The following is a 22,572-nucleotide window of genomic DNA, read 5'->3' on the forward strand; positions in this document are numbered from 1 at the left end:
ATTTCCCCAAATTCCCTTACTTCAGGAGACGCAGGCTACAAAGCACCAGCCACACCTAAAGCCCCTAGAACAAAGAAATTGAATATTCATCAATAATTCAGCGCGAAACCCTTTAGAACCAGCACTCCTCCCGTTTTATTCCAACTTATAAAAACAGCCTCAAAGAGATTCCTCTTTGAGCTGGCCTCCAAGAACTCAAGAAAACTCCTTAGACATCTCTTGTATTTGTTTTTCAACCAAATATATCCATATTTAATCTTTTATTGCAACAAGTAGGGCTGTAGTCTGCTGGTCGACTGGTCGATTAGTTGGTCGATATGCTCTCGTCTGACTAAATTCTCATTGGTCGAATAATCTCTGTGTTATTTTCATAAGGAGAAAAGTGCTACATCAATACCTTTCCAGGAGTAATCCATTATTTCCTGCGGCGGGAGGGACAGACTAACAAATTACCAGTGAAAACGGGGGTGTATTCAAAAAACCCCCATTGTTTTCACAACTTTAAACTCGCCCAACCAAATGGAGACTGCTTGGTCTAACTGTACTCAATGTTTACTGAACATACTGAACGTTTACTGAATCTGTGTTTCTCCATAATGACACAACGAGGACCCCAGCCCAAAAAAAATTTTTTTAATATTTGATCGATAGTGTTTGGGAGTCTCTGTGCAGCGCTGTTCCGGTACGTGAATCAACCTTTGTCGTTGCCTGGGAAACTATTGGTAGCGTGGCTCCCTTAAGGAGTATGTTTGCGTAGCAAGTGGGAAAGAACGAGGGGCAGAGAAGTGACAGTGGATGCGAGCGGGGCAGAGGAAAAGGTCACTAGTTGTCAGTCTGGCAGTAAATGTACAGTACAGACTACAGTGTGTCAGTTAATAAATGCTAAAAAGTCACATTTGTTGTTTCCCCAAATGCTGGAAAAGTAAAGGGGGTTACCTCCAAAGTTAGCAACAATGGGCTAGCACAACCTGAAGACACAAAACAGAGAAATACAGAACAGAGAAATGTGTGGCTGCAGAGTTTACTGTGCACTCTGTCCCGTTACAAGGGTTAGTGCTCCCTCCTGGCACTAACAAATCCTAACCAAAAAGGAGGTGGTGCCCTAACAACAAGGTAATTCATTATTAAAGTATTAATACTCCTACAGAATGATTTGGGTCAGTCCAGAGTCATCTAATGAAATACCCACTTGTGAATTGAATGAGTGCATGAGGGGAACCTTTACTGTGTTTTCTATTGGCATGATGAAACTCACAGTCCTGAGATGAACTGAACATAGGTAGCTGCAGGCAAGGGAGTCTGGGAGTTTGGCCTCAATAAAACCTGTCATCAGGGGCTGGTGTACATCTGTAAGTCAAAACACAACATGAGTGACAGGGAAAACCTGGTCTCTTTTACTTGCATTTAAAGTTTCATTGTTGTCCATCTGTTAAGTATTTTTCATGATACTAGCATCAATTTGGCATAGCCTTGCATTCCTTATGTTGATTTAAATTTTATAGAGATTTGATTGATATACAGTATCCACCTATTATTATCAGCAGGTCAAAAAATATTAGCAGTCAAACCATAGCCCTAATTATTTTTCATGAAAGCTTTAAGTGCATGTTTCCAGTGTGTTCAGTGTGTGGTTTTACCTGTGCTATGTGGGGTACTGTTACAGGGTAGGGCCAGTCCACTGATACTGTGGGGTTTCTCTGGAGGCTGAGCTGGAGAGCATGTGATGCTGGAGAGTTCAGACAGCAGAGCCATGTCTGACTGAGTCCTGCACAAACACAAAGATTGTGAGTAAAATATTACTCTGAATTGGACCACATAAAAAATACAGTAGTCACAACATGTAAATACATTGACCGGAAAATCTGATCTTATCCAAAAGACTCAGTCAATCATATTTTGTCTAATATGTTCCACTCTACTCTTCCCTCATTGAGAGTTGCAGAATCTATGAATATCCAGTGAAGATGCCTCAAGCCTCACACTCCATCCATCAACCCTGCTTGTTCTCCAGTTACTCTGTTGAGAACACCACAACATGCTTTCACAGCCACACTAACTCAACATATAAAAGAAAAAGTCTAAAAGTTTATCCAAAATCTGTGCACATACTGCAGTTGCAGTATTTCCTCTTTCTGCTCCTCACATAGCAGAAAGGGGAAAAAGTGAAGAATAGCCCTTTGAAACCTTGAAAGGAGAGGAGGATGAGACTGAGGCATTGTGGGATGTACAAATATTAGCAGTTTATAGAAAAACATTGAACTGTTTTTCTGTGAGTGTGGTAGTCCTGTTACAGTTCAACATGTTTTTCTATACTGTACAAAATCTGGCGACTTGCTTTACCTCCTGAGCCACAGCCGCCCCTACGGAGTGGGTTGTTTGCAATCTTGTTAGCCAAACAAGGTTTAGATTGAAAAAAGGCAGGTATCTCCTTGTAATCTACAGTCCTATATCAGAGTATGAATGGTTACTAAAATAATTGGAGGGCAATAAGATGCAAAGAAGCATCTAGACTAAGAAAAAATGAGGCATTGACAGTGAGACACACCTGTGAGCCAGGGGTAAGAGAAAACTAACTAAAGCAAAATGGAGGATTGCCTCTTTACGTACATACATACTTACATACATATACAGTATTTAAAAGTGGCAAGATTATGATCATCCTCCTCTCTGATGCCTGTGTATTTTGAATATTTGGATAGGCCAAAAGACAAAGTAAGCTAAACTCATGCTAAAAGTATGTACTCAGTGCCTGCCTGACCCCAAATGACAGAGTTACAGTATTAGACTGACAAATTCAGTGGGGAGAAGAAACAATAGTACTGATTTCCTTCAGCAGAGGGAAGGGATAACAACCTTCCAGAGACAAACCCTGCACACACCTATATTATATTATATTATATTATATTATATTATATTATATTATATTATATTATATTATATTATATTATATTATATTATATTATATTATATTATATTATATTATATTATATATACTGTAAGCCTACATAACCAGCACATATGTATATCAAGTAATGTCACTTTTTTTATCATATAATATTTATCTCAGCACTTCTTTGCACTATTTACAGTTCACAGAAGCAGTTTCACACATATATAGACATTCCTTATATATCTCTATATCCTTATCTTTATGAAGATTGTAAGCCAGAGTCAAATTCCTTACATGCATAAACATGCTTGGCCAGTAAAGATAATTCTGATTAGTCAAAGTCTAATGCCCATGGAAAGTAACTGTAAGAAAAAACATTTTCGACCACAAAGAGTCTTAAAGTCCAAAGTCACAGGTGTTTCAATACACTTAACAATATGAAGCACATACAGCAGGTCCATGTCTGTCTCCTTACATGATAGTGTTGGGTGTATACTGTGCCTGTCCTCCACTTACACCAGGATCAGTGTCCGTTCCCTCACAGTTGTTTGAAGAGCTTTCATACTCTGGAGAGAAAAACAAACAGAGGAACTGACTTCAGTTAAGCATTGAGACCAGTTAGCAAACATTTTCCTCATAATTCCACCCTTGAATGGTGACAGGAAATATCAATGTCTTACTGGTGTTGTGAGTATCCAACAGTGGACCTCCACTGGCTACTGGCCTGCACACCTCCACTGTGACATCTTGTGAACTGGATGTCTGGAGGAGACATATCACATCTTTACTCTGCGATCATTGGACCTTTTTGTATTGACCCTTTAATTTCACAATATGTAGCTTTAAAGGTCCAGTGTGTAGAATTTTGTGCAGTGTTTACCCTATATTCAATCTGTAGTGGTGCACTGCCACTGCAAAATTATGAACACCGCTGCACGATCATTAGTATCAATGGGCTACCAATGATTTTCACTCACACATATAATCCACCTGTTTAAATTTTATTACGTTATGCTAAAGTTAAGTTATATTAAGTTATGCATAATTAAGGATGTGGCCGCTTTGAGTGACAGGTGGGTGCTGTCACAGGCATGTTGCTACCACAACAACAACATTGGTTAGGTAACGTAACCACGGCATAATGGTTTTAATGGTTTAAAACAAAATGTTGTTTTTCTCTAGCAAAAATTAGCAATTAGCAAAAATTACCATTATTTACAGACTGTAAATTCACTGTGCTAACAAAGCTAGAAGCTAGCGTTTCAGTCACCTCCACCCTCTCGTCCAAATATGTTCACTTCTGGCTCCAAAAATCCAAGATAGCGATGGTCAAAATACAAACCTGAGGCTTCAAAACGGGAGTCCACAAACCAATGGGTGATGTCTATGGTTCTTGGAAGGGGAGGGGGAGGGGGAAGGGTATTCAGTTGGTTGCAATTTGCAACCTCACTGCTAGATGCCACTAAATCCTACACACTGGTCCTTTAATATCTCGTCCAAATGCACTTACCATGTGATGAGGGACAAAATCTACAGTCCTCATTTTGAGCAAAAATGTATGTAAAAGTAGATGTAGATGTAGCATACTGTAGCAAATAGCTGTGTCATTTAATTTTGTGTCATGTTGCTTCAATTTGAACAGTTTTGAAAAGAGTATGTGAAGTATAGCATGCAAAATGGGCTATAAATCCACAGAGGTTTGCCAGTGTTTGAGTTTGAGTGCCAAAACAAAACAAAACAGTATTTTGTGTCAAAGCAACAAAAATTCTCCAGTTTGATCCTCACAGATTGCTGTTGTGGTGTATGAAGAGTTACAAAAACTGAACTCAGTATCAAGAAACATTTGTAACAGTCTTATTGAGTAAACCCATCACAGCTCCCATATACCTGCAGCTTCTCCTCAGAGAGGATGTTGAAAAGGCTGTAGTCCAGAGCTGATCTGTACTGGCTCAGCTCCTCTATGCTATGGTTAGCTTCCTCTGAATGGCTGTCTGTCATGTAGCAAGCTGAAGAAAGTTCCAGCAACCAGTCCTGCTTATATCGCAGTTCAGCTGGGTAGTGACTCAGCCACAAAGCCACTTCTTCCTGGCTCAAGAGTTCACAATCTCTGCTCAAAAGCTGGGCCTCCAGGTTCTTTGTCCAATGATGTCCCCTGTGCAGTAAGCGACTGTATTGCTTTGAAGGAGGTCCAATAGCAGTACTAACTCCAGAAAGATTTGTGGAGGACATGGAGAGAGAGAAGGCACGAGAGGAGGAGGCATGGATACAGGGAGGAGCATCTCTAAGCCCTGTAACTGAGTTCAGTTGATCCTCCCCTCTGTGGTCCAGCTGGAGGTGTCTTTCCAGTGTGTCTAGGCTCCTATTCGCCTGTTGCAGCAGCTCCTGGGACACTTTGAGGTTAACCTCAATGGTGCTGATCTGCTGCTCCATTGTGATTTTGGACAGGTCATCCAGCTCCTCCAATATCTCACTGTCTGGCTCCGGTTCCTCGTCAACACCACCTGAGTCAAACCCACCAAGCATGTGTATGTAAGGGTACACTTGGTGGAGCAAACATTCTCCCTCCGCACATTCACTTCTTTCTCTCCCCAGCTCTGGCTTTGCTCCTATGTGCAGCAGTTTGTCCAGGTGGACTTGTTTGTCCACTACTATATCTGCTCCTGTATATGATGGAGCTACCTTGACTACGACTGCCCTGACATTTTCCAAAAGTAAATTAAGAAGACTGTCTCCTTCATTTATTCATAGAGGATGTCAGGTGATAAATGATGTTCCTGAAGCACATGCAATATATCCAAAACATTTGTTGTGTAATTACACAGTTCTTTAATCTTTAGCTCTCTCAGTATACATAGGAATCCTTTATGTTTGTGTGTTGTACTCATTACCACTATGCACTGGTTCATCCCCATCGGCATGCTGTGTTATAGTCTGGAACCAAGGCCCCAGTTCTGGGTAAGCACACATCCCACCACACAGCTGTCTATCCAGGGAGAAGCTCTGCCGCACACGTACAAATAAGTGTATGATGTAAAGGTTAATTCCCAGGCATTTCTCTGGATCATAGTGCAGGACGGAAAATGTACTGTGTCCTGCAAAATTCAAGGAAAACTCATCTTGTGACTGTGTTAAGATATATGTTTGCACACTACACAGTGTACAAAAACTGTGCAGGCTCTTTTGGCTTTAAAGGATAAGGCTGGCGATTTTCTATATTTTTCAATCTCATGTGCAGAGCCAAACCAACAATGAACTGATCCTTCATACAATTATATCCAAAGCCTGATATATCATTCCTTTACATTATGGGATACATCTCTGTTGTTGTCCAAAAACAACAATTAAAAACACATCAATGAGCATGTCAAGACTAATAACAGCAAGTATATTGCCCCAACAATGTAACAAAGTAATGTTTACTCGTTTAATAACTAATCTTAACCAAGCTTAAGCTTAACCAAAGTCTTCACTCTAAAATTTTATGATTTACATGATGGGGACTTGCTTTTTGTCCACAAAAGGGAGGCAAGTCTCCACAATGTGAGTGTGTATACTGTCCAGGTATCATCGAATAATCCATAATTCATTTGTAATTCAATTATTTGTTTCAAAAAAACAGACCAAAAAACAGTTTTCCGTTTTTGGTGTCAGAATCCAATCGCAAAAAACAATCAAAAATTCCTTTTATCTTTCTTCCTTTTTGGATTGAAGAATGAACAGGTCTGCGTACAGTCAGCCAATATGTTTTTGTGTTTGAAACCAAAAATGGAAGTCATGTGTTTTTTTTAAACTGTTACAGCTGTTCTTTAGTCACAGCACTATTATATTTTCTGCCAGGCCTCTACAGCATACTAACACGTTACACAGTCTTAGTTTCATAAAGGACATTTGTGTCATGACATTTAAACCAACCATCCATCAACACAGTTTAGACCTCTATATATGAAACATGGAAATTTGTCCACCCCAATATTTTTAATTGACTGGACATCAGATTCCCCCAGAAGCTGCAAGAAAGCTGATTTGTTCTCCTTAATATTAAGAGTTAAACTGACTCCAAAACTCCCTGGTGGTACAGAGCTTTCTCCTAGTCAGCCTGATGCGGGAGCTGCGGAAAGTAGGGGTGCTGGGGGAGCTGCAGCCTCCAGGTGGCTGGAGGCCCAGTTGACACATGCCAGTTAGAATTGTCCCCGACAGCCCAACTACTGAAAACTGTAGTTATCAACTTTTTGGACAGCTCTGATGGAGCTCAGGATTTATCAGCAGGACGGCTGCTTTACTCCAAACAATTTCACTGTATGAACCTGGACCGAGTGTGTGATCTTTTGGATGTGTAGAAGAACACAAAACATTAATTAACGCTAGATCCAGATAATTATCCAGTGAAGTTAAGCTGCTGTGTCTCGTGTGTAAATGTGCACAGTTTCTCTCTCAATGTGACGTTTCTGCTGCAGTCGGACCTCTGCTGGTATTTAATAAAGTCAAACATTTCTGGGGGAGGGGTGTTTAATAGTCATAATGAAATAAATTAGTATTAAAATTAAATTGAAATTTTAAAATCTATTTACAGAATGGAATAGTAGTTTTGAAATCAGATATAAAAGTTGAAATGAAATATTGACTGTACAAAGGAAATATGGACTGCACTATGGACAAAGAAACAAAGTGTATGAAATATATGAAGGTGATAAGAACAACAATTAAACATAAATAATTAATAAATAATTAAATTAACAGTACAGGTTGAGTGCAATTATCAATCTAATGTCCAGTTTGATGAAATATATTAAAGTGAGAAGTGCAGGGACTAAATGAGGGATGTGAAATGTAAAGTCCAGATTTATAACCCCGTCTTCCTCCCATTTACACACACACATACACACACACACACAACATTGGAGCGCTTTACTGGATGCCATGGCTCAATATTAATTGATGAAGGCTATTTTTTTTAAGAAAGATGCTCAGCCACATATTCTTGGAAATATAAAATTAAATGAGCAACTTCACATTTTTTTAATCACAGGCTATAAACGCCTTTTTTAAAAAATATTTTATTTATAAGTTCTCAAATTTATTAAAAATACAAACACAAACATCCCCCCACCCAAATGGAGAAACAAAGACAGAAAAAGAAAAAGAGGAGAAACAAAAAAACCCCAAAAAAAACAACAAAAAAAAAACATATGCTCTTAGAGGATACATGACAATACGACTGACAAAACAAAACAAATGGCACCAGCCACTAAATGTGTGTCTACAATATGGTACATTGACAGTGAGAGAAACAAGTATACAGAGTGCGTACACACCATATATACACATCTATATGCACAGAGATAGATACATATACACAGATGCTTTAGGCCATTCTTGTACATGACAGAAATGGTTACCACATTTTATCACAGGCAGCAGAGTTGAGAGAAACAGTGTGTTGAATCCTCTTCATGTTTAATAGGTTGGCGACTTCTGCTAGCCAGGTCTTAAAGGAAGGCACATCACACAAGATTAAAATGTTCCTTTTTGCGATGACTGCACCCTATTGTATTGTCTTTTGTTGCAGGTGGGTTAGTTCATAGGTGTCAGGCATCGCCCAGGATGGCAGTGCATGGGTCCAATATAATATCACAGGTGACCCAAAGTGCCCTCTGCTAATTTACATTTCGGGCAAATTGGAGAGACCGAAGGGTAAAAAGAGTTTAGTTTGGTGCGGGAGTAATGCAGTCTATGAATTACTTTAAATTGAATAAGTTAGTGTCTGGAATTTCTAGAGCAGCTGTGGGTGGCTTTAAGGCAAGTTTCCCAACCTTCATCACCGATAGTCACGGCAAGGTCTTTTTCCCAGGCCTCCTTTAAATATTGTGTAGAAACCGGGCTATGTGCTATGAAAAGATCAACAAATTGAGAGATGAGTCTCTTTGAATCTGGGCCCTGCTTCATGAGCGTACACAGTTCGATGGGGGCTAGAACTGACTCAAAGTCTGATATATTTGTGCATATACATTTGAGAAATCTCTAATCTGAAGGTAATGGAAGAAATGCGAATATGGATATGCATCTTACCAATACACTCTCAATGCACTAGCGTTAGCAGCCCAATAATAGTATCACAAGTTAGGCAGGCTGAGGCCTCCCTAGGCTTTGGGCTTGGTTTTATGTTTTTTAGAGATCCAATGTGCTTTGAATCCCCCAACGAAATGAAGGATAATAGAATCTAATAATCTGAAAAAAGCTTTGGGAATAAATATAAGTAAATTCTCGAAGAGGTGAAGGAGCCTGGGGAGTGTCACCATTTTAATTGCATTAACAAAACCTATCATAGACAGAGGTAACAGTCTCCAGGTTTCAGTGTTAGATTTCAGATTCTCTATCATACTCAGGTAGTTCAGTTTATAAATCTATTTTGGATAATAACTCTAACTCTAACTTTACCTAAGATTAACGGGGCAATGGGATGATTTTTTATACTAATAGCAAGGGGCTCCATAGCAATTGTGACTGATAAAGGGCACAGAGGGCAACCCTGTTGGCAGGAGCATTGTTATAAGAAAGTGAGTGATTTATTATAGTTGTTAATAACTTAGACCTTTGGGTAGGCATACAGCATTTCAACCCAGGAAATTACTGCCCAAGCCAAACTCCTTCATGTTAACATTTAAGTCTGTTCGTGCTGAGGAGCTCAGTTTTGGGAGATGGAGGGCACGAAGGAAATCAGAGATTTGCACGGTATCAGCAGTGGTCTTAGATGTATAAAGGTCCTCAAAGAATTTACAGAAAGATTCATTAATTTCTTTTGGGTCTATGGAAGGTTCCAGTTTTAGGTCTAGTTCTAATTTTATGAATTGCTCTGTTAGCCTGTCTGCTTTTAAGCTGACACACCAGTAGTTTATCTGGCCAGTTTGAAGTGTTTTTCTTTAACTTTGAGTGGCATCATATTCACCTGGCTGGAAAGAATAGAATTGTGTTTGAATTTCAGTTTAAATATTTAATTCAGTTTAGCAGGCGAGGCAGTCGTTCTGTAGTCACTTTCGAGCGCTGAGAGCTGAGCAGTGATTTCTGATATTTCTTTCTGTATGTCTTTTTTCAGTTTGGTCTCATAGGCTACAAAATGTCCATGCATAACAGCCTTGAATGCTTCCCACAGAGTGGGACAGATAGTCTGTTATCAAGTTGGCTATTTGTTGTCAGAACTGCGTGTCATTAAGTAATAATGGGTTGAATTAAAAGTCAAATGTGGGCTTTGCTCTACCAAAGTCAATTTTTAGTTCAACAGGGCTATGATCAGAAATTAAAATGTTGTGGTATTTAGTAGAGGTCAATTTGGTATCTGTTAGGAAATAGTCAATTCTTGTGTATGATTTATGGATGTATGAAAAGAAATAGTAATCTCTATCAGTCAGAGGCTGCAGCCTCCAGATATCGATAAGATTCATAGATCCAATTAGATTGTTTAGGGCAATGGTAGACTTAAAAGGAGCAGTAGGATGAGTGGAAAGCCTATAAATAACACAATCTAATCAGCATTGTAGTCTCCTCCTGCAATTAAATGAGTGGTTGATGAATCTGGGATCAGGTTAAAAACTTTCCTAAAAATTACAGGGTCGTCGTTGGGTGCATGTATGTTTAGCAAAGTTACATGTCATGACAAAATGTGGCCTGTTACTATAAGATAACAACCATTCAGGTCAGAAATGGTTCAGATATGTTCAAATGGGACATTTCAGCGGACTAATATGGCTACACCTCTGGCCTCAGAAGAAAAGGTTGACTGATATACCTGTGATAATCCAACTACATTTAAACCTCCCTTGTTCCATATGTTTGATATGGGTTTCTTGCAAAAAAAAAATAATGTTCCCAGATAAAGATTTAAATGGGAGAAAACCTTGCCTCTCTTTAAGTTGGTCCTTACGCCTAACTGGCTGGCACCTAGTGGCAAGATAAGAGAACTTTTAGCAGCCATAAAAGAACATTATTAGGGCCCAAGCACTGACAGTGCGAAGGCCCTGTTGGATCTGAAGGAACTATTATTCTTTCAAAACAAACGCATTTTTGAGAGCCTAAATGTGCACGAAAAGTTGTTAAACTTTGCACATACATCAGAATTGGTGAAAAATTTGATATTTTATAGGTCCTGAACATGAGCATGGCAAAATGGCTCAACAGCGCCCCCCAAACTGTATCCCCTGCAGCATGTTTCACCGACATGCACAGAAATCGGTACGCACATGTATCATGTCCAGACACACAAAAAAGTCTCTTGGAGCAAAACCGTAAACCCAGCAGGAAGTCGCCCATTTTCAATTAAGCAACCATTTTTGGCGATTTGCATGCTTTGTATTTTAACAAACTCCTCCTACAGATTTCATCAGATTGACTTCAAAATTTGTATTTGTCATCTAGACTAGGTTGTGATCAAAAGTTATTAAAATCATGAGTTTTCACTGAACGCCATTGCCGTTGCAATGTGGCGAATTTCGATGTTTTGCCATAAAACTGGAAGTCCATTGTCCAATCTGCCCCAAATTTCTCATGCTTCATGAGGGTCCCATCCTGAAATCCTGAATACATCTATGTGTCAATATTGAGACATACTCATAGCACCACCTACTGGTGACGGGGAGGTACATGTTCTGTACTTTTATGAGCTGTACCAAGCAGGATGAACAGATCCATCTGAAATTTAGTCAGAAAAGCCTTAAGTCTATGATGATTCCATATTGTGAAAATGGTGAGTTTTCACTGGACACCTTTGCTGTGGTGGCGTGGCGAATTTCAATGTTTTGCCATGAACAAACAAAGTGGTATAACTTGACTGTACATGATCAGATCTTTTCCATATTTCCCATGCTTGATAAGGGTCCCAATCTGAAGGCAAGTACAGGCTCATACTGAGTCATAGCGCCACCTACTGGCAACAGGAAGTCTTAAGCGCCACTTTTTCGCTAACTACTCCTAGCAGGTTAGAAACACATCAAATTTGGTCAGCCAAAGTGTAAGACCTTGACGATGATAACTCCTGAAGCTTTTGAGTTTTCATCAAAAGCCATTGTCATGGCAATACATTGTTCGCCACAAAATACGAAGCTGTTTTTTAGGGGCTAGACATGCTTGAAAACTCACAAACAACAAACTCACTTTGCACAAACATGACAGGTCTTAAAGTGTAATACTGTATAGGTGGCGGGCAGACTAGTTTATGATCAAAAGTTATTAAAAGATTTAGCTATCGTTGAAGCGCATGGCCATGGCGTGGCGTTCAGTTTTGATGTTTCGCCACGACTGCAAATCACAAATCGACTGTGAATCAAATCATGATCCCAAGAAGTGGAATCGAATCAAATCGTGAGATTTCCTGAATTGTGCACCCCTATTGTTGAGTTATCAAGGACATCTTCGTGTTTTGTGTTGGGAAATGTTAAAGATATTAAAATCAACAGTGAGGAAAGTACTCATATGCAGCACATCCTGTCTGGTCTGCACACCAGACTGGTAAAATTAAAATATGAAATAAAAACAAGGATAATATCTCATGAGAAATGTGATGTAGTGGTTTTTTGTGCTTTCTCATCTCGCAGGAAACCCCAGGATGCAGGCCGAGTGTTCGCGGTCCTGTTGGTGTCCTTCCCCAGCTATTGCTGCTGTTATTGTTATTATTATGATTGTTGTTATTCTGACCAACCGGTCAAAGCAGATGGCCGCCCACCAACAGCCAGATTCTGCTTGAGGTTTCCACCTGTTAAAGGGGAGTTTTTCCTTGCCGCTGTCACCAAGTGCTTGCTCATGGGGGAATTGTTGGGTCTCTGTAAATTAAAGAGTACGGTCTACACCGGCTCTATGTGAAAAGTGCCCTGAGATGACTTTTGTTGTGATTTGGTGCTATATAAATAAAAATTGATCGATTATAGTTAAATATGATTAACAAATGAGAAAAAAACAATACAGCCTCTGTGCTCCTGAGTTCTGACTGACAGAAAAGGAACGTGTTGCAAGCACTAAACCTATTTCTAATTGAAATACATTAGTTTGAATGTTGTGCTGAGTGTCACGAAAAAATTGAAAAATCGTGTCCATGTACATGAAAAGATAGATTAAATTTAATGATTATTTCATGATTTGCCATGAGATTGGCTTTTCACTGTTGCTGAACATGAACAGAAATGAGACGCAGCAGGTTTTCTGTGATACACATCCAGTGTGTTTTTGAGTCAGTTTAACTCTTAATATTGAGAAGAACAAATCAGCTTTTTTTCAGCTTTTGGGGGAATCTGACGTCCAGTCAGTTAAAAATATTGGGGTGGGCAAATTTCCATGTTTCATACATTGACGTCTAAACTTCGTTAATGGATGGTTGATTTAAATATCATGATACAAATGTCCTTTATGAAACTAAGACTGTGTAACATGTTAGTATACTGTAGAGGCCCTGCAGAAAATATAACAGTGCTGTGACTGATTCCCAAACAGTTTCATAGCGTTTCTCTGTATCATGGATGGTTTGTAATGACTATTATACAGAGAGACAGACAGACACTGCATCTGGACTGTTCACATGTGCCACCTGGTGGTTGCTGGTGCACACTGCAACTACTCCTGGATAAATTATTTCATCCCTGTCACTGCCACTGTGGCATTGAAATGAGGTGACATCTGTATGTGAAATGGTTAATAACAACAATTTGCTAACATGTGAGAACCTTTGCTTGTCACTTTAGATAACACTGTTTGGGAAGGATGACACAGGCTGTTTCCACATATGTAATTAATTAGGCTATTAATTCACACTAACTAAACAAACTAACAAACTAAATAATATACCATACATTATGCTGTGCTTGCATAATGTTGGGTGTTACATTTTTAATAGAATGGCCATTCTATCCTCTTGGCTTTTATTTTGACGTTTTTACACTTCACTTCCACTTCCTGTCTGTCCACCATGCTATTGAAATTTTCAACCTAAACCAATGACCCTTCAGGGACTGGAGCGTAGAGAGTGAGATGCACCTTTATGTCCTGTTGTAGTGTGTAACACAGGCTCTGCAGGCTGCATGTGCGGTCCTGTGGGTGTGGCTGCAGGCCTTCCAGGACAACATCATAGTAAGGCTGTGGAATGATGCTGTCCACTGCCAGGGCCTGGCCTGCATCCATCACCTGTTTGATCAAGTCCAGGTCCACTGTGCCCCACGGTTCACTGTCTGAAGGAAAGTATAAAATGTTGGATTCTTGCAATATTCCATTTGAACAAACTGTCACCTACTATATATCCTCAAGCTATAAAAAATCTCAAATCACAACTTTGTAAACAAATACATGTTAACCATTGCATGTTTGAAATATCATCAGTGCTTTCCTGACGTTCATTTATGTATTCATCTTTATTTTCTGGTTCCAGTCAAAGTCCATTAGGCCAATTTTGTTTGTCAGAAAAAGGGAAAACAAAAAACACCACATAACGAACAAAACTGAATTCTGTTCATCAAATGATTAAACTACTGTGGCTGTGAAATCCTCAAAACAATAGGAAAGCCTAAAACATATTCCCTGACATACAATGTTTGAGAAGAATGAGTAATGATAGTATGTGAGAGCTACCTGTGTAGAGTTCCTGGATCAGAGCACACAGACTGTAGATGTCTGCCTTCTTTGTGCAGGGTTGCTGTTTAACGACCTCTGGAGCAGCCCATCTGTAAAGGCTTGGGGGCAGGGCTATGCGCATGGAGGGTTTGACATGTGGGCTTTCACTGCTGGATATACACACATGAAATATGATTATAACCAGGGTACCTGTAGATGTAAAAGGGACACATTTAATATTTTACCTGTATGTGAACTTAACTAATTAAAGCTATATGTTTAATGTATAAATCATTACAGCATCCACATAAATGGTAGAGTGTGGAGAAAAGATCCCATCCATACCATCTAATTTCATCTCCCCAGTAAATAATGTATTTCTGTTTACAGTGCCTTGTCTAACAATTACACATTGACTGCAGACCAACAACTATATGGTAAAACAACAAAAGGCACATTTAGATTCTCTTTCATTTTAGCTGTAGGTTGAATCTCCATTGATGGATTGTATCTTAAATAGCAGATGGTTATCATCTATCTCATGTATCAACATTAAGTTAAGGTGTTGGGCCTTCAGTACTGAAAACAAACAGCCTCTGTCTCTTTGGCAGAGACATTAAACTACGTGTCATAATGTAACTCTCCCATAGATGTCACACACTGATTTATGCAGAGCCTTTGGCTTCCAGAATTGACTGACTCTTACTTACAATACAGTGCTTATAGAAAATCATCATACCCTTTGAAATAGTTACTTTATTTGTCATACAGCCTGAAATTTAAAAAAAAGATCTTTTCCAGTTTTATTTACAAATTTGGCCTTACAACACCAAACAAATGAAGAAAGGCCACAGTTCTGAAAATTGATAAAAAATGAAAAACTAGAATAACAGAGCGGGAAAAGTTATCAGGTTCCTGATTAAATACTTTGTAGAGCCACCTTTTGCTGCAATTACAGCCATCAATCTATTTGGATATGTCTCTACTAGCTTTGCACACCTAGACTGGGGAGTATTTGATGATGACAGCAATAATCCAACCGAATTTCATGAACATCCAACTTTATCCTAACATGGCCCTGCATTTGGTGGCGCTATTGCAAAGTGCCACCAAATGTGTGCCCAGCAGGGTCGCTGGCCACACATTTCGAGTGTTGCAATTTTCGTCAATTCTGACATGTGTGCCAATTTTTGTGAGTTTTCGAGAATCTATGCAAGCAGCAATGAGTGGGCCCTTGCACCTTGCATGCGTCAGAGGGAGTGCAGCCGTGATATCGATCCTGGAGGTTGGTTGACATGGCTCTGAACTGTCAGGATTATCGGACGCTGTGTGAATTGGTAAAATGTGTATACATTTGATGAACTATGTGTTATTTAGGCCTCCATTCCTGTTGCATATAAGCAATACTGCATAAGTGAAATATTAATGCAACAATACATTTACCAGAGGGCAAATGACATGAATATTGGACATTGCATGTAGGAGAGAATTATTACTTCCTGTGTCCACTATGTGGTGCTAGAGAACACCCACTAATTATACGTGATGTTGCTATTTAGCACATGTACACCACACCATGTAAATTTCAAGTAAATCAGATGATGTTTGTCACATAAGGCCAACTTCCTGTTGCCAGTAGGTGGCACCATGACTATGACTCAATATTTACATGTGCATATGTTCAGGCCTGGATTCTCATCAAGCATGAGAAATTTGAGGCAGATTGGACAATGGAAAGCCGAGTTACAACAACTTCCTGTTTAATGCCCCAAACATGTTTTGGGCAAAATTGTCCGCCACGCTACACCAAGGGCTTTCCATGAAAACTAAAGAAACTTCACAATTTAGCAGCGCAAAGTTGTTTAGATTAATTTAGTTTAATCTACCAAATTTGAAGTCACTCAGGTTAAATCTCTAGGAGGAGTTCATTAAAATACAACACCTGTCAATGGTTTCACTTTGCAAAAAAATGCAAAGTTGATTCAAAATGTCTGAATTCCTGTTGGACTTAAGGTATGGCTCCATAAGGCTTTTTTTTAAGTCTGGAGATGGTACATCTGCCTACCAAATATCATACATCTACGTCAAATTTAAAGGTGGGGGATTTGACTTTGAAATTTTCCAGGGGTGGCCCTTGAGCCATTTTGCCGCACCCAAACCCAAGACCCATATCAGATACCAAGTTCTGCTACTTCTTTTGCCTGTGCAAAGTTTTGTGAGTTTTCGAGCACCCCTACCTCAAAAATGTTGAGAATGATGAGAGCAATGAACCCACTGAATTTCATGCACATCAAAGAAACTTTGTTCCAAAATCGCCTTGCGTTTGGGGGTGCTATGGCTCCCACTTCGCACACTCGAGTCCAATCACCACAGAACTTTGCAATTTTTACAAGTTCTGACATGCATGCCAATTTTCGTGAGTTTCTGAGCATCCTAAGCCCCTCCAAAATGCAACGGCATACTAGAATATTAATAAACATAAACAGAACTGTATGTTTACAAGAGAACTCTAACAGGGTAACTTTGAGTTAAATGTACACTGGCTAATGTGTCTGATGAGATTACTGTCAGAAATCCTAACATTAAAACTATGATTTGTAAGGTTGAAAGTAAAATGTTAAACTTGTAAACATTTGAAAATAAGATTGAGTGTCTGAAATAATTGCTTCACTCTTACAATGTTCAAACTGTAATGTTTGAAGTGTTGATGAAACCCTCTTTTAGGACTCTGCTGGGATTTCTGATGGAGTTTTAACAGGGTGAACAATCTTCATGAAAAACCAGACCTGCCTGGGTGTGAACTCATGGACATGCACAGTCTGGTTTGAGACTCTTTTTAAGTGAGTACATTTTTGGTTTATTAACACTTTTTATACTCAGATGAGGGCAGTTTAACTTTTACCTCCCTCAATGAGGATGCACTGAGCCTTGTTAGGCCTTGGCTTGCCTACCTGGGGATCATGAAGCCTAGACCAGTTAGTTTGGCTACAGCGAGCTTTGTGAGGACTACGCTGTGGGAAGACAGGGCCCTCATCACCAGGTCTCCTCTGTGGAGGTACTGCAGACCCTCACAAACCTGCAACACAACTGACAGCAGCCATCTGTCCTGCAGCACTGGGAACTCTGCATGCTGCAGGGACAGGCAGAAGAAAGCACACACACATTCACAAGCTACAATATTGTTTACCATCCATAGTTTGAAAGGACAGCAGTACAATGCAACTTACACAACCTTCCTTTCATTTAACCATTGAAAAATTAACTGTTTTAGCATTCAGAGGCAAATAATAAATTGCCCTTCTTATAGTACGAGGAAACCCCAAAATGACTATGAAAACTGTCAATTTTCTTGCCTCAGAAGCAAATGCATGTTTCACCAAATATGGTTAAATATCCTACTTTCATCTCAATACTTGAGGCAAGGTTGTGTGTGTTCAATGCTGGACCCTCAATGTCCTAGGCAAGGATGATCACTCGCAGCTTCCCCTCCACTATCTTTATATGCCACGTCTATTTTTACCAGACTGACTCAAATCTGTGAAGACTAAATTTCACTTGTAAATGTGTATAAATGCCAATATTTATTTACAGTTCACATTAAATGAATATTTAATGATGCATTTCATTTGTTATTGGCTTGTCTTTACATACTAATATAGTTTTTCTAGTTTGTTTCTGTCACTTCTCTCAAGTCTGTGAAGCAGAAGGAAAGCTACAGTTTTCCTTCTCCTTGATAAATATAAGTATATATAAATATAAGAAATACTAAGACATACTTTTGATGCCGATACAGTTATGCACATATTTTTTTCTACCTGGCTGAGGAGACTATTACGCATGCGATCATAGATTGTTCTAAGGATGATCAAGAAAGACAATATATGAAGGAAGAACTTGGAGTTCAAGAGCTCAGCATTAAAACTTTAATGAACCTGCCAAGTGGGTCAAGCAGTAGCGTTTTCTTTGAGTTTATTAGACAGACTAGAATAATGGGTCGGATTTATGGTCCACACTCCAAAGCCAAAGGTTGCGGTAATGCACCTAATACGCTGGTTGTCAACTGCCATTATAAACCAAAAAAAGGAGAAGTTTTTTTTCAAATAGAGTGGTACATCCCGTCAGCCAAGGTGTTTCCTATCTACGCAGCATAACACGGCAGCTCCTCCGTGAACTATTTCACCCTGACAGTCCCAGTGCTTCCTATGCAGGCTCCACTTCACTCAGTTTCATTCAGCAGACCCACTCTAACCCCCCAGAGCAAAATCACCAAATCACAGAAAACATCCCTCCTTGCTGATGCCAAACACTTGTGTTTTTGGCCAGGCTGGCAGGGCACAACTGTGGTGCATTTGGATATGGAGCAGCATCTCAAAGAATACATAATCATACACTATAGGTGGGCATGTTGGAGGCTGTGACAATCACAGCTAATTATAGTTACAGCAGCCACAATATGCTGCAAAGAGCAGATGATGATTCTTTCTAAGCTGAATTCACTTTTCTGGACACACTGATGACCCAGTAATCAACATGTTTCCCCTGCATAAAAAAAATAAAATTAAAAAATTAAAATGAAATTACTTTTAAATGTCATTTTATGACTGAAATTATTTTAAGGTTTAAATCAGACTCGACTGTCACAGGCAAAACTTCTACTCCTAGTTGCTAGTTGTTGTAGTTAATCTTTTTTGTAGGCATTAACGGAATAACCAGAATAAAACTTTATTTTTTCTGTGTGATCATGTGTCAGCAGATTAAAGGACGTCAAATGATAGTGGACATACAAGCAAAACACGAATAAAGGGTTTCAGAGGTTTATATGGGTGCGCCCTCACCAAATAGAGTGACCAAAATACTACGGAACATAGGTACATTGAGTTTTTGGCCTGCTCTTACCAGGCGGGTGGTGTAAGACACACTCATTCTTGGCATCAAGACTGCAGAGTGCTCTGCTACTCTCTACTGGGCCTCTCCTCCCACTGTGGCACACAGCGAGTCACCAGCAGACCAAAACAGCACAGTCAAGGTAATAACCTCAAAATGGCAGTTTGTTGGTGTGACACTGCGTTGTGTGCCGTGCACCAACACCAGTATAGAATGAATACACTTTAAAATCCTCCATGGGTTTTTGTTACCTTGTTGTGCAGCAGGTTGTGCAGCGTGCCAATGCTGACTGGCTCAAAGACCAGGCTGGTCTTCTGGAGGTCATCAGACAGACTCACTGCCATCAGCTGCAGCAGCTGCGGATGGAACAGCTGGCTGGATGTACAGTGCATAAACACACACACACACACACACACACAAAAAAAATACATAAGATTTCTCTGTATGCTGATGATGTTATTTTATATCTGAGTAATCCTATGTCCTCAGTCCCAGCTATCATCAAGATAATTAATGAGTTTGGGGTATTTTCTGGATATAAGATTAATTATTTTAAATCCTTGGCATTACCACGTGGAAATTTAAGATGCTTTGTTTTATTGGGACTTATTCATTTTCCGTTGTCTCCTAATGGGTTCAGGTATCTAGGCATTTTTGTTTCTTTTATTTTGGATAATATCAATCATAAAAATGAATCTATACCCAGTGGTGAAAGAAATTAGAAGATATCTTCAAAGATGGCAACCCATCCAATACTTGGATGGGTTGCCATTATAAAGATATATTTTTACCATGGCTATTCAATATTGAGGTATATCCAATGCAGATGTTGCCTTATCATATCCCACTTAAGTTTTTTAAATCACTACATAGTATGATTTGTAAATTTGTGTTGAAGTATCCGCACCCCAGAATGAAGTTGGAGAAATTGCAGTTACCTGTGGACAAAGGAGGATTAGCACTTCCTAATATAATGTACCATCACTGGGCTTCCAAAATTAGATACATCACAGAATGGATAGAAAATTATCATAAGTCTACATTTCTTGTTTTGGAAACTACTGGGTATGAGCCTGTTCTTTCAGATATGCCATTTATAAATGATCCAGTTTCACTACAGGGGATAAAGAAAAACTATTATTAGAATTACTCTCAAAACAAAATCAAAATCAAATACACAGGCACTTAGGGATAATTAATCAATACTCTGTTTTGCCACCTACTGTATGTAATCCCAATTTTTGCAGTCTTGTTCAGATGTGGGTTTCAAAATATGGAGGGATGCTGGTATTTCTAAAATACAAGATTTCTTTTTAGAAGGAACTCTTAAATCCTTCTTATAACTCAGGGCTGAATTCAAGCTTCCTTAAGCACAATTTTTTCATTATTTACAATTTAGGAGTTACATCCAATCCATACCAATATATGAATGGTATGTGCATGAAACATGCGTTATATTTATGATCAAATGTATGTTAACAGCCATACTATTAATAGTAAAACATACTGGTGGGAAAATTTTGGGTCCCGTCTTGATGATGTGATGTGGTAAAACATTTTAATGAATGCAAAGAAAATGACATGCTCTAACAAATCCTACGAGACCCAATATAAGATAATTCACAGACTACATGTAACCCCAGCTATTCAATGTAAATATGAGTCTAAGTGCTCCCCATTATGTTTGAAATGTAAAAATAGCTGTGGTACATTTAGTCATCTTATGTGGTCATGCCCTAAAATTGCAGTTTTTTGGCGATCAGTCCAAAACAAGATTAAGAAAATATTTGAGATAGATATACCTCTAAATCCACATCATTTTGTATAGGGGTTAGACTCTAATTATAAACTCAAGTACAGGAATACTCTTAGAATCAATTTGTATGCTGCACATCTCATAATACTACAAAAATGGCCGGACAAAGAGCCCCACAATATTCTAACGTGGTATGAAAAACTTATGTCCATTTTGCCATTGGAAAGACTATGCTGCGCGCTCCACAACTGACCCTCTCCTCTGCACTCCGGGTAAGAGTGCTAATGAAATGTTGAGTGGATTTCGATTGAAGATTTGAAGTGACTTGTGTCTTTTCAAATTGAGAGGTGCTTATGGAATATGTGTGAGAGGATTATTATACAATCCGGCTTCAATTCACCACCTCACCATCTGCATCGTCAATTTCTCCTGTCTCCAAAATGTTCATACGCATGGGTCAGAGTTTGTGTACAGTTGCACACATTCTCCTGTCAAGTTTGTTTTTATAGATCACAACTTTTGCATAGGAAGTGGCGCACACCTTTTTCAAGCCCCTTTTTGTGCGTACACAAAGGTTATAATTGAGACCCCAGGTTACTACAGAGCATGTAAAAGTCCCTCTCTCTCATGACATCACAACTGTTTTGGAGCCAATTATGATCCAGTATGCAACTTACACAAGTGTGATGTAGAAACTTGAAGAATCCACTGCACATACACTGAGAATGGATTTTACAGTGACGAAAAAATATTTTACATATTAGAATATAATCCAGCAAATATATAGATTAAAATCATAAATATTTGTTTAAAACAAGCAGCAGCTTGAGATTGAAGCCAATTCAGAAGTACCTTAAAGTGCCACCAATGGTTGCTAGATGCTGGCTCCAAAAAAATCCCTGGCTCCAACTGACTCCCATTCAAAAAGTGTTTTCTAGAAATACTAAGTCAATTATCTTTTTGCTCCGAGTCATTATGGTCTCAATTGCAAAATTCAGGCTCTCTAAAGTGTGTGGTGACATGTGTGCCGGTGGTCGCAGCTTTGTCATGTTGGATAAGGCCTGCATGGAGCTACGCTGCATTGCTAAACTCTGATAAATGGATCAACGCAGTTACTTAACCGTAATGGATCTGCGTTTGTACAATTTTTGTTTGTGAATGCACTTTTAGACTGATTGTCTAACAACTGAGTGAGGGAGAGAGAGAGCACTGCACTGTGTCTCTGCCTATGTGTGTTGGCCTTTATGCTCACATGTGGCCAGCAACTAATTAAACTATTAAACTATCAAATCCACAGCCCTTGGGGTCCTTGGGTGTTGTGACAAAGTAACTTTATTTGCAAAAAGGAATTCTAACAGCTTTGCTATAGACCTATCAATGTGATAGCATGTGATAGATCACACATAAAAAAACTGGAATTTGTCAAGTTTAGAAGGAGATGTGACTGAAAACATGTTGGTAA

At 39.1% G+C, this 22,572-nt stretch overlaps 1 protein-coding gene across 8 annotated transcripts in view; it reads right to left on the minus strand.

Moving 5' to 3' along the window:
• The window catches only part of LOC137195106 (uncharacterized), a 65,355-nt gene that overhangs the window by 14,327 nt on the left and 28,456 nt on the right, over nucleotides 1–22,572 (minus strand). For 6 of the 8 annotated variants that reach the window (XM_067607178.1, XM_067607181.1, XM_067607174.1 and 3 more), the window contains 10 exons: nucleotides 19,606–19,729; nucleotides 17,422–17,600; nucleotides 14,489–14,640; nucleotides 13,901–14,091; nucleotides 5,779–5,893; nucleotides 4,778–5,391; nucleotides 3,571–3,652; nucleotides 3,366–3,456; nucleotides 1,638–1,765; nucleotides 1,256–1,347 (listed from right to left, as the gene is read on the minus strand). In XM_067607178.1, the coding sequence (XP_067463279.1) occupies nucleotides 1,256–1,347; nucleotides 1,638–1,765; nucleotides 3,366–3,456; nucleotides 3,571–3,652; nucleotides 4,778–5,391; nucleotides 5,779–5,893; nucleotides 13,901–14,091; nucleotides 14,489–14,640; nucleotides 17,422–17,600; nucleotides 19,606–19,729 (1,768 nt within the window). The remainder of the gene's footprint in view (nucleotides 1–1,255; nucleotides 1,348–1,637; nucleotides 1,766–3,365; nucleotides 3,457–3,570; nucleotides 3,653–4,777; nucleotides 5,392–5,778; nucleotides 5,894–13,900; nucleotides 14,092–14,488; nucleotides 14,641–17,421; nucleotides 17,601–19,605; nucleotides 19,730–22,572) is intronic. The other 2 variants (XM_067607176.1, XM_067607175.1) reach the window with 2 other exon arrangements.

This window comes from Thunnus thynnus, chromosome 13, assembly GCF_963924715.1.
Source record: "Thunnus thynnus chromosome 13, fThuThy2.1, whole genome shotgun sequence".
Taxonomy (NCBI): domain Eukaryota; kingdom Metazoa; phylum Chordata; class Actinopteri; order Scombriformes; family Scombridae; genus Thunnus; species Thunnus thynnus.